The sequence below is a fragment of the Opisthorchis viverrini genome, assembly GCF_000715545.1.
Source record: "Opisthorchis viverrini unplaced genomic scaffold opera_v5_303, whole genome shotgun sequence".
Classification (NCBI taxonomy): Eukaryota; Metazoa; Platyhelminthes; class Trematoda; order Opisthorchiida; family Opisthorchiidae; genus Opisthorchis; species Opisthorchis viverrini.
In genome coordinates, this window is record NW_008751963.1 from 377,876 (window position 1) to 393,518 (window position 15,643).

A 15,643-nucleotide genomic window follows, 5' to 3' on the forward strand; every position below is an offset into this window, starting at 1 on the left:
AATTATGATGATGTCTATCGAAAAACTGATTGTGTATGCGACTGCGATTGACACTTCTCCAAGTCCCAATGGATCTGTGAGTGGACTCGCTGAACTGTATGCGGACGACCTGGATTCCGTCTCTCGTTATCTGCTCCAAACCGGGATTCCACCGTCTAAGAACTGTGCAAATCTCTGTCTCGGTCTGTATCCTGCTCCAGCAATAAAAAGGTCCGATGTATTCTTTACTGTGATACCAATAGGGCAATCTCCGTTTCAGCCTTATGAAACCCCCGCTTCATTAACTTGGGTTTTGATTATCAGCTTCTTTCCCAAACACGAATAAGCGACGGTAATAATGAACCACACTGTGAGGTTTTCCTACATAACGTATACGGAAAGTAAAAATACTTCACTTGTACGTATTTGTACAACTCCCCCCTAACGTAATAGCGGTAAGGCCACCGCCACCTAATTTACCGTTCGATTTCCACTGAAGGGTAGAAACCAAAGGCAATGTTTTTGAAGTTTCGAATGAGCGCTTTCTTCCAGGAGGCATAATTTAGAAGAATCCCACCCCAACTCGGAGACTGTTACTTTATTTTAAGGCGATTATTCCTTGAGACAGAACTGATCGGTTGTCGAAGTATCTCCGATAGACAATGCTCAGGCGTGACGACCGGCTGCCGAGTCTGCACACATCCACTGTACGTTTTATGGACTTAATCCGTAGGCCGCTTAGAGGCCGTGTCGTTCGGAGACTCACTGAAGTGAGTTCCTCAATGCCAAGTCAATCAAGATATCTTAGTGTGGATATTTTGCAGACAGGTCGCTTCCCTTCGATGCTAAGTCTTGCTTGAAGCTTAACTGTTTCGTGCGACAGTTCTCTTAAAACACCACATGTGAACTGACTCAGAACTTCTGCATCTTGTACTGTCGTTGACAGCCTTCATTCCTCCACCGGACTCATCCTTTTTGGTGTGGTCGTTTCTTCCTTCTTCGTACATTTAACGTAATTTGGTGGATGCAGATAAGCTCACATCATGCTTTGCACACTTTTCAATGGCGATTGTCTCCAGTTTGCACGTGATCCGTCACTACTACTGTTCGGATTGCCCCAGCCCAAGCAGGCCAAACTGGAATAAACTTGAGGGCGTTATCCGGTCTACAGGCTATCGCTATATATAGTTTAGATGCAGCTTTATGTTGAGTCATGTTTTGCTTTGCCCACTCCGTGGCATGGTACAGATGTGTGTGCATTTTCCGTAAAAGTACGCTACTTTGCTCGGCGAAGTGGCTTTAACTCGGTGGGCAACCTCGGATATCTTCACCAGACTCAACAAGCAGTTGTGAAGTCAGCACACTCACATGATTCATTGACTGATTCGTAAAGACAACCTGAATTTTGGGTAGACTGAATGATGGGTGGACAAACAGTAAACAAACAGTCATTGTGGACGCAACGCATTCACACCAGAAACACGTGACACAACTACAGTATATCGGGAGATTTGAAAGCAAAAAATTGGAGTCTTGGCTCTCCAACTGCTCGGAGAGACGGCTTGAAATAGCTTAGTGGTTGAGGCGCGAGCTTACTGGTCGGTTACTTACCGTTCGTGGTCAGTTTTGGTGGTGCGCTTCACTCAGCTCAATGCATACCGTTAACAGAGCAAAGAAGGTGAACAAGAAGGCTCAGAGGGGTAGCAGAAGCGGAGGCAAACAGGGTACGTTCGCACGTCAGGTTAAGGGAGACCCATTTCCGACCACGAATTGATTCATCTCGGAATTAGCTTTATCGGTCATCGTCGAGTGGCCACTAAATTGCTCTTTCTACTATAATTATGCTGTGCAGTCAATGGAAGCATTCGTCTGCTGTCTTCGTTTTCGCCCTCCAAGTTCTGAGCACTATGTTGCGAACGTGGACCACCTAGGGTCTGACTGAACACCAAATAACCAGCTTTTACAATAAAGTTGGTAACCTAACCAATAAGTATCTGGAGCACAATGCACTTTCAGCCACTAATAAAGACGTCTTCACATTGCTAATTTATGGATACCATTGTAAAGCCACGTTCTTTGATAATATATCGTCGAAGACAGACCTCAAGGCCGAGTTAAAAGTAGCGAGCGACACAGCACAGTCGGAGTTCATTCGCCGAGGAGAATGTTTTCGATCAAGGGTTGATTTCTTAGCCCTGTCAGCCATATTTCCTGTGTTGAAATGCTTTTTAACGCGCTAGTTGGTTTGTAGACCCATAAAATTCTCTTTGGTTTTGACAGACCCAATAACAAGCGTGTTGGTGTTAGGTGCGGACCCGCAAAGTGCTGTGCCAACAATGAAATCAAAACAGAAGATTTGAAAGCGTCACAGTCTCGAGTTGTACCCATTATTTTAGGGGATAAAATCACCGAGAAAACCTGTGAGAGTGACTGCAAGGTGCAGTCGACAGAACCAAATCGCTAATGCCTATTTAAACAGTGGAATTAATTTATTCGAAGTCGGATTCACTCTTAATGGTCATCATTACACCAGCTAAACGCGTTCGCCACGATGGCAGCTAGCCTGACTGCTTTATGCGCAAACGGTCGAAAGTTCGTGAGATTGAGGCGACCGTCAGAGTCGAACAGTTTGATTAGACTGTTTGAAAGGGGGCGAGATGGACCAAGTGGTTAGAGTGCGAATTTACTGACCGGAAAGTCCGTGGTTCGAACCCGACTTCTACCTCTCAACTTCCCCTGTCTAGACTTGGGCGACCTGACAGTATCCCATCCCTCGTGCTTCCTTCGGGTTGCATGGCAACTAGGCACCGAAAGGGTGTTACAGCTGAACGGTTTGAAAGACACCGACACATCGCAGTTCACCACCGAAGAGTACACAAAGCTGCTTCCCATAAGTCACGTAGAAGTAGAAAATTAACGCAAATTCTCCCTGTCGTGTCATTCTTCCTGGTTTATAGAGGTCCAGAATAAAGTGGAGTTCATTCGGTCTCACCATGCGAACACACCAAGCTCATTGAATCATCCTCTTTTGTTTCAGCTGTCCAGCGGGCAATGAAAACAACCATGACCTTATCCAACCAAATTCCCCATTTCGTGCTGTCTGCGGAGTTGGACGTTGCGGAACTGGTCGAACTACGTAGCCGGACTGCGAAGGCATTTATGGAACAGCATGGGCTGAAGCTTACCTATATGCCATTCTTCGTCAAGGTATTTCTGCTCTGTAGCCGTTGTTTTTCCTTACCGAGCTTGCCAGTCATACAGCCTAACGTTTTTGTCCTCTCACTGCGCATTCAACTGTGGTTCCGTCTCTTGTTCATATAAGTAAACTCATCGTACTCTAAATCAATGGCAGTAAATGAACACATCTTTCAAGGAAAGACTCGTTGTTTTCGGAAAAAAACGAAGCTACGAATCAGCATAGTGTACTGAAAATTTCACAACACCCCACAAATTCTCTTCCGTCTGCCAATGAGAAGTTGATAAACAAGCTATTGGGATGTGAAATGTAGAGCAGTCAGACTTCCTCCAAGTGGTCAGTATGAATGAAACGCGCTTACGGATTCTCTGAAGCCAATCATCATCATCACCCTTATCGACAGCATGACATCAGTGTTCAACACCGATGCTTCACTGCTTCACAGCACCATGATTTATTTGAAAGCCTTATTGTAAAGAAGAGAGTAAAGGTGAACGGGGAAGGGACTTAGTGCCAGCTTAACACAAGCATTTCGAGGTGCCTACACCTCCAGTCATTCACTCAGGCAATCTGGTTAGANGACATCGGCTGGCAGCCATATCTTGTAGGGTTTCCCACCAGGCACAGTGAGGATCACGCGGTCCCCATCCTTGAAGGCGAGTAGCATCGACAGCACCCAAGCGTTTCATGATCTCCTTCATACTTCATACTGATCCGTCGCGAACTAGATGTCGGTTATCGCGGTTATCGCTAAAACCGCAAGTGTCAACATGCTGACGCTGCTTCCTCGACAGGAACAACCTCATTTCCGAACTTGGACGATTCAAATTTCGAATGGTGGTCAACGTTATCTTATTTCGCATGTTGTTTGCTGTATGATTTGTAGGCGAGCCTAACTCACCTCGTCAGTTCATCCGTTCATATGTTTCGGCTATAACAAGAAACCACTCAGCTGTCTTTTACAACGCACACCTAGGTTAGTGAGAAAAACTTCCTCTTTGAACATTTGGAGGGCTAGGGTTTTTGGTTCGGTGGACTACGTACGTTAGCTGGTTCATGGACTCTTGCATACCAACGCCAGCATGTGACTTTCTAATTTTGTTCGGTGAGAGCACCGGAAACTAGTCCATATATCCGGCATTCCATTCCGGTGAAACTAAGAAATCCGACCTATTCGACACGTGTGTGAGGAGAGTACTGGGGCTTAGGTTGTTGGCTCGTTTGGACCTGCTGTCAACATCCTCTCTCGACTTAGAACGAACCGTTTGTCCAGATCGGCTATCAAACCAACAGCCGGCTATTTGGTGTTGCAATATTTCGTGAGACCTAGTTATGGTCGTTGGTTTGTTCGCGCAGCTGAACAATTTGATTGCAAACGTTTCATCATCAATCAGTGTGACATATTCAGTACGTTGTTAGGAAGCGTAGCAATGGGTTGGTTTTGTTGTGCCTAGTCATCTCTCTTCAGGCTAATAGAAGGCTTTTACGTTATTCCAACCTATCTGTCCAACACACCAGTTGAAATTGACATCCGTGTAAGGTGTTTGCTTGCAATAATTCCAATATCGTAGAACCAAACGCTTTATGTCCGGCTCTACTGACTTTTATATGATTTAGACCAGTGACAACAGCGCCATTTACACACTGTGATCAGTTTCAAAAATACTCAGTCACGTAATGCCCTGCTGCAGTCTATCGAAATGACCTAGATGAGGTGAATCATGTCGCCAGTGGTTGCAACCTGTTGACTTCAGGACCACCCATACGCCGGCTGCATCTGTGCGGCTGACTAGTTTCAGTTGGATGGTATGCTTTGTTCTCATTGACAACTAATTTGGTCAGATACTCAGACTGTATGTAGATAGTTGATTTGTGTACCTCAGGTCTCCGATGTGCAGTTCACATTCTTGTTACGAACAAACCAGTTTTTCTTCGCCATCGTGCTAGTTCGCTCACACTTGGCAATGTATTTCAAATCATCCATTGTCCTTGGACACATTTCAGGCTACTTCACTGGCGCTTCTGCAGTTTCCTATGCTAAATGCTCATACTGGTGAAAATTGCGAACACATGGTTTACAAGGTGAGTTGTATTGAGAATAAGAAACGAAACATATGACGTGGATGAACCTCTTCTACCTTCACCACACTACCAGGTAGGAAAGGTTCATCCACGTCACCTTCCTTCACTACCTTCACCACACTATTGGACCAAGTAATTAGAGCGCGAATTTACCGACCGGAAGGTCCGCGGTTCGAATCCGACTTCTGCCTCTCAACTTCCCCTGTCTAGGCTTGGGCAATCTGGCAGTATCCCAGCCCTCGTGTTTCCTTTGGGTAGCATGGCAGCTAGGCACCGAAAGGGTGCCACAGCTGAACGATCATTATTTATTATTTTCACCACACTACTGATCAACCATTCGTTGCCGATTGGTCGTGCTCAAGCTCCTATCTTAAGGGTCACGGGTTAGAACCCTTCCTGTTGGAGATTCATGAGACCCACTGCTGATGACTATCAACAGGATGAGCTGCTCGGCAGGATGAACTTCGGATCTGAATTATGTCTATCTAGGACGAGATTTATAGAAGTGGTTGGTCACGTTAGTGCTTTTACGTGCCTGCTCAGTTGACCGCTGTTGGAAATGGATTGAGCTACGCTAGGTGTATCTTTGGAACGCCTAAACTGAGTGATGAACTCCAACCATTGTTGACAAACTACTATAGCACGGGCGTTTTCACATTTGAAACATTGGCATAAACCCTGGGTTGGTAACTGCCTCCAGCGTTGCATTATGGACCGGAAAGTTAAATCAAAGCTACAGCAGATGGTACGAGCGTTCTGAGATATTTCTTTACATTTATTGCTATAAATTCACTATCAAACTTCATTCTTCCTCGCTTACGAAATCAGCGAATTCGATCGTATTAGAGAAATAAACATGAAAAAGGTAGAATGCTCAAGATAGCTTAAAGCTAGTGGGTACCAATAAAACTATTTTCAAAACTCTCCATATGCTTTAACCTACATTTTACTTCTTGTTGAAGGTGTCCTTCCAACGTTAGGAGTTTTCGTGCATGCCAGCACACTTCTTCATCCCTAATTCCCTGGAAAACTTTTAATCTTACTTCGAAGGTTGAAGCTTTATTAAACCATGGTTCATCATCATCATCATCGACAGCATGACATCAGTGTTCAACACCGATGCTGCGCTGCAACATGCCAGTCCAACTGGGTGTCGAACGTTTCAACTATTAGAGCTAATTCCATCTCATGTGTTTCAACCGGAACTGAACTGTGAGCAAGTTTAGGATGAGAATAAACCCCGGTTTGAAGAATTAGCTTGTCCACAGCTAGTCCGTGACACACTGTTCCAATTGACGCGATGTTTACTTGTTTCGAGCAGGACACCTGTAGATACATTTGCGAGGAACTGCCTCAAGCCCGCGTTCACTAGGTCCCTCTATTTACGTATGTGGCCCTCTCAATCCGTGGCTGTGCTGCCTCGTCCTTGACGGATGTCGTCGTAACCAATGGGGAACTAGCGAGTGAATCCATCACTTGCTAGGTACCTCTCGGGCGCACTGACCTTTTCCTGGTTCCCTGTTACGTAACCGGTTCAAATACGGGTGCTAATCAGTGTCCTCGCATCCGGAGAGCAATCATTCTATCAATTCTACAAAACTTGGCACTTGTCAGCAGCTCGGTCTTAGCAAACCTTTGCCGGATGAGGCATGGCATTGCTTCACAAAGCACAAAAGCCGTATCCCAGACCAAAGCTATCGACCTCTTCACCGGTCCAAGCAACTGCGTGACAAGCAGAGCGAAGAAGCGGTTGAACGAGATATTTCAAGTCCTCCCCTTGTGAGTCAAGCTGTACCAATCGCGTTACTCTGTGAAACCCATGCACATCCGTCCGGAAAGTTAAACGAGCTATACACCGTAAGGCTCATTTACAGGCATGCCAACAGACTGCACAGGGTGGAGCAGTGTATCCTTCCATCATAAACCTCTGGAAGTTCGGTTCTGATCCCAAAAGAGGCGGTCGATGCCTCGCTAAAGAAATGCATTTACCTCCGTCTTCAGGTGTGTGCCTCGCACATTGAGCTCCCAGAGCTCTCCCTGAGAAGAGCTTCCTCCAGCATCCAAACTTCATCGCGTCAGCTGTAGGATGCAAGCTGAAAACTCTACGACAGAACGCTGCATCTTTACCGGTACCATTAGCCTAGGGATGCCCACTTTCCTGACAAGCGACTTTGAAAAAACCACCAAATAAGTTTTATCTGAATCAACTGAACACTTCTAAATCAATGGGAAAACAGTGTTGTCACACTGATTCATAAGATCAGCACGTGATTTGATATATTCAATTACTGGCCGACTATCTTCTTATCAGTCTTTATCACTCTTTGAATTCATGCAATCCAGTGTTGTCCGGTAATCCTGGAACAGCAACCAGTGTTTTACTTTGAGAGTTATGGATTCAGACAAGAGATCGTGACTGACTCGAACTCTGTTCAGTCGATACGGCTGGTCCAAGGACATCCATACCGTTCGAGAGGTAGAAATCACCAACCTAGACTTCTCGAAGGTATTCAACAGGATACAGTACCAAATCCTATTGCAGAAATTGGCTATGCATGGTGTCAAGGGTTCTCTTCTTAACTAGACCAGATACTACTCGCAGCGCAGCACAGTAACCATCCGCCTTAGCGAAACCCTGCTGAATCTCAAAAAAACCCCTCGTGGAGCGCCCCAAAGCTCAGTACTAGGTACGCTGCTCTTGGTATTCAGCGCAGCGCAGCACGGTAACCATCCGCCTTAGCGAAACCGTGCTGGAATCTCAAACAACCCCCTCGTGGAGCGTCCCAAAGCGCAGTACTAGGTACGCTGCTCTTGGTATTCACCAACGACTTTTCTGCCTACATCATCTCCCCATAAAAATGCTTGCCGACGATATCGTGCTCTGGAGAGCTTTTCGCACCCCACAGAAGATCAAAACCCAACTTCCTGACGGCCCACATTTAGTCACAAGCGAATCAGTTATTATTCAATAAGGAAGTGCCACGTGCTGCCCCTACTTCACCCCAGTTTCCGGTCGTATACATTGGGCCAACACTGAAGAAAAGGATCTAGGTATTACCATCCAACACGATTTGGGGGACACGGTTTAGTGCTAGTTGGCAATGTCAGTAGGCGTCCCGGACTGTTATATCGGGTCATCGGATTGTTTGAAAGAACTCTGATCATTGGTGTAACTTACGTCAGACTACACGTCGACAGTACCATTTAGCTTCGAGTCTAAAACTTCACGACAGGTTGTTCGGCGAAGCTCAAAAACGCACCACCAAACTAGTGCGCGGTCTTCCCTGGGCGAAGCGACTGACCAGGCTTAACATTTACTCAGTCGTCTACAGGAGATTATCCTCATCTTCCAAATCCTGCAAGCCCCTAATCACCGCTACCCCCGATTGCTAACACTTGGCAATACAGCTAACCTCTGCGGGCTCAGAGGAAAGCCCCGCCCACACTTGCCAATACAGCTAACCTCTGCGGACGCAGAGGAAAGCCCCGCCCCCACCAACACCACCATCTCCATTGTCGTTGCACTTTCTGCTCACTTCGTGTTTGCCGCCTCTGGAACTCTTTGATTCCGGATACCTCACCTGCCTCCAACCTAGTAACCTTCAAAATGTGACTCGAACAGCGCCTTCAGTGAATGCAGTTCTCCATCTTGTAGACAATCCAACGGCACCCAAGACAAGCACTGCTACAATCTTTGGGAAAGAGGAGCTCAATTTTAATGAGCTCCGGGTGAAAATCAATGAAACTCTAATGGTACCCACTGCCTCTTGGGTCGTCCGAATACGCGTTGTTATCAGTGCACGTTATCCTAAAAGAGGTGTTGAGTGTTGATCACCGCTAATGCAGCTGCTCAATGATACTATCACATGATGCTACCAAATCATTTGAATCGCAAACACATTACGTTGAAACAGACAATCATCTGAGACTCAGCACACTACTTTTCTGATGACATCTTCTGGGATTGAGTAGTTTGTGGAGTGTGGCATTTTATGGCAGCGAAATCAACGCAGTGTTTAGTGTACCACGTGCCTTTAGGTCTAACAGACCGTGTGCAGGTCACCAACTAGCATTTCCCCACTGTTATTTAATCAGGAGTTTACTCACATTCCAGTACTTCCTAGTTTACAACTTTGTCCTTACATTTCTGCAAAAAGGCAGCGCACAACGTCGGCATTGCAATCGATACACCAGAGGGACTTTTGGTTCCCAGTATCAAATCGGTGGAGCGGTTATCCGTGATTCAAATTGCAACTGAGCTGAAACGCCTACAGGATCTAGGAGCTCGCGGAAAGTTAGGAACCGACGACCTGAGTGGCACTACAGTCACTCTATCGAATATTGGCAGCGTGAGTCTAGCTGAACTTCTTTATATCCTTATTTATGCCACAAGTAGCTCCCGGAACCCAGGGTGTTTTAACAATTAGGTCTATTGTGGTCAAGAAATGTACCCACCATCTTTCGAAGCTGGATGGCCAAAATGATGGACTGGATGTTTGTCTCGGGTGTTTGAGTTACAAGATCCTGCGCACACTGATCATACTCAACAGATTATAACTCTACATGCTGTCGCACGACCTTCACCAGAATTGGACGACGATAATTTGATGGTGTTACAGAGTGCGGTTGACCTTCTTCTCTGGAAAAGGTTACATCATAACTTTGTGGAGATGTTAGGCCCCTTGGAGAAACACCCTTTCTTTCTCACACTCCTACAGTAGCGATGAGTACGGTTTTACCCCTCCCCCGACCAAACTTGTACTACAGTTTCTGATAGTGCGTGAACTGGTGGCGGGTTGTCACAATGCGAGGATTGACAAAAGTGCATCTTCAATTCGGGCACCAGTTTCAACGATTTACCCTGGGTTTTTTTCGCAAAATAATCATTGTCCATATTCCTGCACATTCGTAGCGTACGGAACTTTGAAAAATGGCTTTTTAAGAATAAGCTTTTGTATTGGGGTTTGCACGATTGGTTAGGCTTCTATTGAGTGATTCAAGCAAAGCGGCCTTATTCAGTAGATGCTACTTGACGGTAACGACCAACGGCGACTTGGTGACGGAGCTGTGGGAATGTTCCACTGGAAGGTCAGCACGTCGATTTTGCCTGGGCACTGGATTACAAATAGAATGTGTCGGAATTAGCTGCAGTCGTGTCTCTGTGGACCAAAAACATAGACAAGTGCTCTGTAAAAGTCCTAAGAACAATACTTTTGGCGACGATAAGTCTGTATAGTGTGACCTTTTGTGAAAAATGTTCTCGTCAATGCCGGCTGATTTCAGAGGACGAACTTGCCACGCCAAATAACAATGAGGATCTGACCGTGGTTTAAGGTTAAACAACTGCTAGCTAGTTCTGGTCTATAGGAATTCTACTGACTGTTCCCATGCGTTAAGCAATTTTGAGCTGTTCGATATAGACTCAGAGTTTGTGTCCTAATGCACTTTATTATTATGAAACATGCAATTCGATGCCTTTCATATGGTTTTATACTCACCTGTTCCATTGATAGCTAGGCGGAACGTACACCTCCCCGCGCATCCTCCCGCCCCAAGTCTTGATAGGGGGAATCGGACGCATTCAGGTAAGTTTTATCGTTTGTTGATCGGATTGACAGAATACCGGTCGAATCTTGTCCTATTCACTGCATGTCCTATTTTCAGCAACCTTATGAGTAGTGCATTACACTGCATGTATTGTTATCGGCTTGAATTCTCATTATCCCTTATTTGTCTTTTTCAGCGTTTACCCCGATTCGGCGATGATGGCACCGTCACCGTTGGTCATATCCTCAACGTCAGTTGGGCAGCTGATCATCGCGTGATCGATGGCGCTACGGTAGCGCGGTTTTCAAATCTGTGGCAATCCTACCTAGAACGCCCAACTAAGTTGATTCTTGAACTGAAGTAACTAGCTGCACGCACTTTTTGCCCGATACGCTTAATTTATCATCCCTTCCCGGTTAACATATTCTTATTTTCGTGATTTCCCGGTACACATTGTGACTTTTTTGATGATTTTCATTTCCAAATACAATGGTGAATGCATACCTACTGATCTCCCTTTGGATACTTCCTGCTCGGTTTTAGGCATAAATACTTTGGATCACACCGTAGCACTTGATGGCAAACCCCAGTTTCGTAGAAGCTACTGGCTTTTGGTAGCCCATACAGCTGCTTCACGTTTGTGTAACCTGGAGTGAATGCGTAATGCTGAATCAAATCTGACTTTTAACCGGAACAACCGTTTCAACCAAGCTAGTATCATTTTCTGAACTGGTAAATGCACTGAAAGTAAGAGCTCACGACAGAGAGAGTACCAACCTTATGAGTAGTACATTACAAATATATGTGTTTTGCGATATTTCAAATATCGTAGCGACTGAAACATGAGGCGGCCTGGTGCAGCACATTCAGTTGCCTGAGAACATCATAAACGAGAGATTCAGCTGGGTTACAGGTGAGTCTCTCGAAAGAACCAAATTAGTTTGCAGGTGAGTGTATGTTCGCTGATGTACAATTTTGTTCTTTTCTATATTTTAACCGTACAAATATCGTTCAATGAAGACACCTTTCCTCCCTTCTGGGAAGGATAGTTTTGGAGAAACTATTTTGGTTATTCCCTTGAGGCCTCTATTTCAACATCAGCTTCTCTCAGAATATCTTCCAAATATCGGCCGGACTCCTCGGATGGTCCTCGCAGAGCGTAACATTGTACCAACGCGGTCCAGTTGTAACCACTTTTATCTCTTGATGTGAGTGCAACAGTCGAGCATTTCTGTTGCCATTATTCATTTTCTCAATGTGCTCTCTATGTGAGTCTGCATTTCACGTAAACACTCATCTGCACACCAATTTGGTTTTACTGGAAGGCTCAGTTGGAACCCAACTGGTGATGTTCCTAATCAACCGTATGTACTGCACCGGGCCATATCGTGTTTCGGTCTGTACAATATTTGAGGTGTCGTAGTACATTTTATAGACTTAATACGCTACTCATAGGGTTGCTGAAAATCCCTCGACAACTGAGTTCCTGTTGAGCCTTCCGTGAAAACTGAATTGTTACGCGGTTGGGTGTAGAAGCTGATTTTCTTGCAATTTGGTTTGAAGTAGAACATGAGGTTGACGGGAACTCGGGCTGCTGCTTGATCATCTCCAAGGAGGACGAAACCGGTCGTGGGCTTTTGAAGAGTTTTCATCAATTTTATAAGTAGTTTCCTCAGTCCGCATTTCATATCAGACGAACCGACAAATTTTCGGGTTGGCCTTATAGCAGCCGTGAGTACTATTCTGCCCATGAGTGCTGTTTCCTGTTACGGTTTCTTCGTGACTAGCCTTGTCAACTGACCTGTAAATATTTTTTGCTGGTCAGTTCGACCTGTATCGCCCCTGATGGTACTGGGTAACCTCACATTTTTCATCACTATAAGTGCGATGAAGTGGCGTTGGTGTGCGATCGACTGTGCTGATCGGATTCGGTAGACTTTGCTGTATCGCGCGTTCCTCAGATAAAGAATTTCGCGTCGTCTGCCGGTATCGGTGAGATTCTACCTCGGAAAGCATTTAAGCCCGAATAACTGGGTGATCAACTACTGTAAATTCCAAATTTCGAGCCGAACTCATTTGTTTGTGGGTGTGTTTTAGTGAATGGTGCATCGCACACATGTCGAAGTGATATACGATCTTTAAATAGAGCGCAAGATCGTCGCAAAGAAACCGTCCTGGAACCTAAGTTGTTCTGTGGCATAATTTTCCACACATTCGCGAGAATCATGCCGGGTTTCGCCATGGCCGTGGATGCATGTACTTTGTCTTAATCTTGAGTCAGTTCTGAAAAGGGGCCAGCCATTCTTGACCTTGAGGGTAATTTCGACTCCGTCGATTGTCAAAACCTTTGACGGTGTTGCCGATCAAGGATGCATTTGTGGAAATCCTGTGGATGCGCATGGGTACACGACAAGCTCCTTTACAAATGGTGTAAGAGATCCCTTCCTCTCTTACCATCCCTCTTCAGATGTGTTATTGATGTGCTGCTTGAAACTCTACTGCCTGCCTTCGAGAATCGAAGTTCCACCTGGGCGTTCGCTTACAGATATTGAGTGCACAAATGATGTTGGTCACCCCGGTTCAAATCCTTCAGAGATGCCAGCCATTTAAAATAGTTTAGGTAATTTTCCCGAGTGTTTCGATACGCACTTCACGCCTGAAAAGTGTAAAGTGCTGCCACAAGACTGGTTGGATCAACCCAGACTGCCCAGTCAACCTGATAGACAAATCTGTTTGCCGCCCCTCTGGATGGGGAACCTGTAGCTGCTTCGGTGTGTCAGAGGGTTTGCGCGTGTGCGTGTCTGTCCGTCGTTCCACCGTCGATCTGACGTGTGACCTGATTGGGTGCGTGTCCGATTGATTTGCTCGCGGGAGCGTTGTGGGTCGACTGAGTATGTGACTCAGCTGTTGGCTTACCCACCACGGAAGCGTACCAGTTGGCTGCGTGCACACAATGCACCCGTGTCATCACTGACGTGTTTTTCTGACTTACTACAATACTAGGTCTCAAATCACTGATGTTTAGTGACTGGCCCAATAATCAGTGGGCCCCTGCATCAGTGCTTTCACCTTCAGTGCGTAGCTATCCGGCTTTTCGGCTCTTCAGTCAACTGGACTGACCCAACGCCAACTCACTTATTATCGCCTACAGTGCCTGCTAGCTAGGTCACGAGTACGGGACGAAATCTCGTTTGAAGTTTACATGTGGTCCTGTCCCAACCATCCCAAGAACGCTGCACGGAAATCATGTCGTGACGACGTTTGCATGTCTCGCTTGAACAGTCACCGGGACACCTTAGGTCTCACCCAGAACATCTTGTACAAGCTGATTGCTGAACTACACTGCGTGTTAATGGGTCGGTGGTCCTTCGTTTAAGTCTGTTCAGTTCACCTGACACAAGTCATCGTATTTCCGAAAACACTGGGACAAGATCTACTTTTCAGCTGATTTAGCTATACGTATTCTGTTCTCTTCACCATTGAACAGGCAGCTGATGCGAATCGAAAACCGACGGAGTTGATGAAGCGGATACTCGTGAAACTTCGTGACATCATCCTTTCTATTCGGATTCCGTTGGTACCAGTCCACTTCCCCTCACATCCACAATGTTGGCCATCTCCCAGTGTTTCAAGTGTTTTGCCTAAGTCCAAAAACAATTTATGCCTCCATTGTCATACGCTAACTAGTGGCCCTTATTCAACTACCCATGCACTTTAGGGTGAAATATGTAGGGTGCAGTAAGGCAGGACTATGCAGCAAGCAGGATTCGAGTGAACGATGGCATGACCGACGAGGACACACAGGGACATCAAACTATGAGATTTCCGAATAAAGATGTTGCTCGGAAAAATGAAACCTGACGTGAAGATAAAAAATTGCACCACTATCAGAACGGAAGTACAGATGGTCTGCGACAGGTACCAACAGAAGGACAACAATGTTCGTACGAGGGTAACGTTTTTGTGTGCTAGTTTGTCTTTAAGGTAAGAGGATTTTGAAGTCAGCAAATTGATTCTAAGCGGGAGATTTGGGATTTCATTAGAAAGTGCACATTTGTCAAGTTGATTTCTTTCTTGGCTGGCCACCTTTACTGAATAGAACTTTAAGGTAAGAGGATTTTTAAGTCAGCAAATTGATTCTAAGCGGGAGATTTGGGATTTCATTAGAAAGTGCACATTTGTCAAGTTGATTTCTTTCTTGGCTGGCCACCTTTACTGAATAGAACTCAAAGGGAGCGAGTGAAGCGAATCTGAGTTGGTGGATTTCTAGAGAGATGATGAAAACGGCAACTCCATAATGGAACTCAATGCAGTTTTCATGTGACTAAAGAAAATACAAATTGATGAACGTTTACATGAACGATAATAGGAGAGTTATGCGACAGGCGTCCGGCATAAAAGAACTGGAAGAATGTTCACTACTCGTGGGAAAATTGTGCATGGGCTGCTCAGCGTATGAATACGCTTGTAGATTATTGATTTCATACGAATTCATGCCCTTCTAGACCGCTCCATTGAAGGCATCGCACTTCTGAAATCCGGGTACTGAGACAGTACGAAACATTTTATGCTTAAGCCGATAGTTCCGACACAAGTTAGTGTACGTTTTCTCGCCATCCGCACGCACTGTGCCAGATGAGAGCATACTAAATCAAAACAACCAACAAATACGCGAAATGCGCTCACCTTCCGACCAAGCGTCTGACCTGAGTTTCGATGTCACTCCACTTGAATACCGCAGTTCGGGGGATTCTTTGCACAGCTTACCGCTGAACTTTGCCTGTAGTGGTGTTTTGATGAGCTCTCACCTGCCTCCATAACCCAGGAACCTGAAAATAG

General features: G+C 45.6%; 1 protein-coding gene across 1 annotated transcript; it reads left to right on the forward strand.

The window, feature by feature from the left end:
- Positions 1–1,630: 1,630 nt before the first annotated feature.
- Positions 1,631–11,307, forward strand: T265_09803 (hypothetical protein; the record flags this gene model as incomplete). The annotated part of the gene is made up of 5 exons (XM_009175980.1): positions 1,631–1,703; positions 3,017–3,186; positions 5,180–5,257; positions 9,382–9,606; positions 11,001–11,307. 5 exons carry the CDS (start codon positions 1,631–1,633, stop codon positions 11,166–11,168), a joined length of 714 nt encoding a protein of 237 aa, XP_009174244.1.
- Between the last annotated feature and the right edge of the window lie 4,336 nt (positions 11,308–15,643).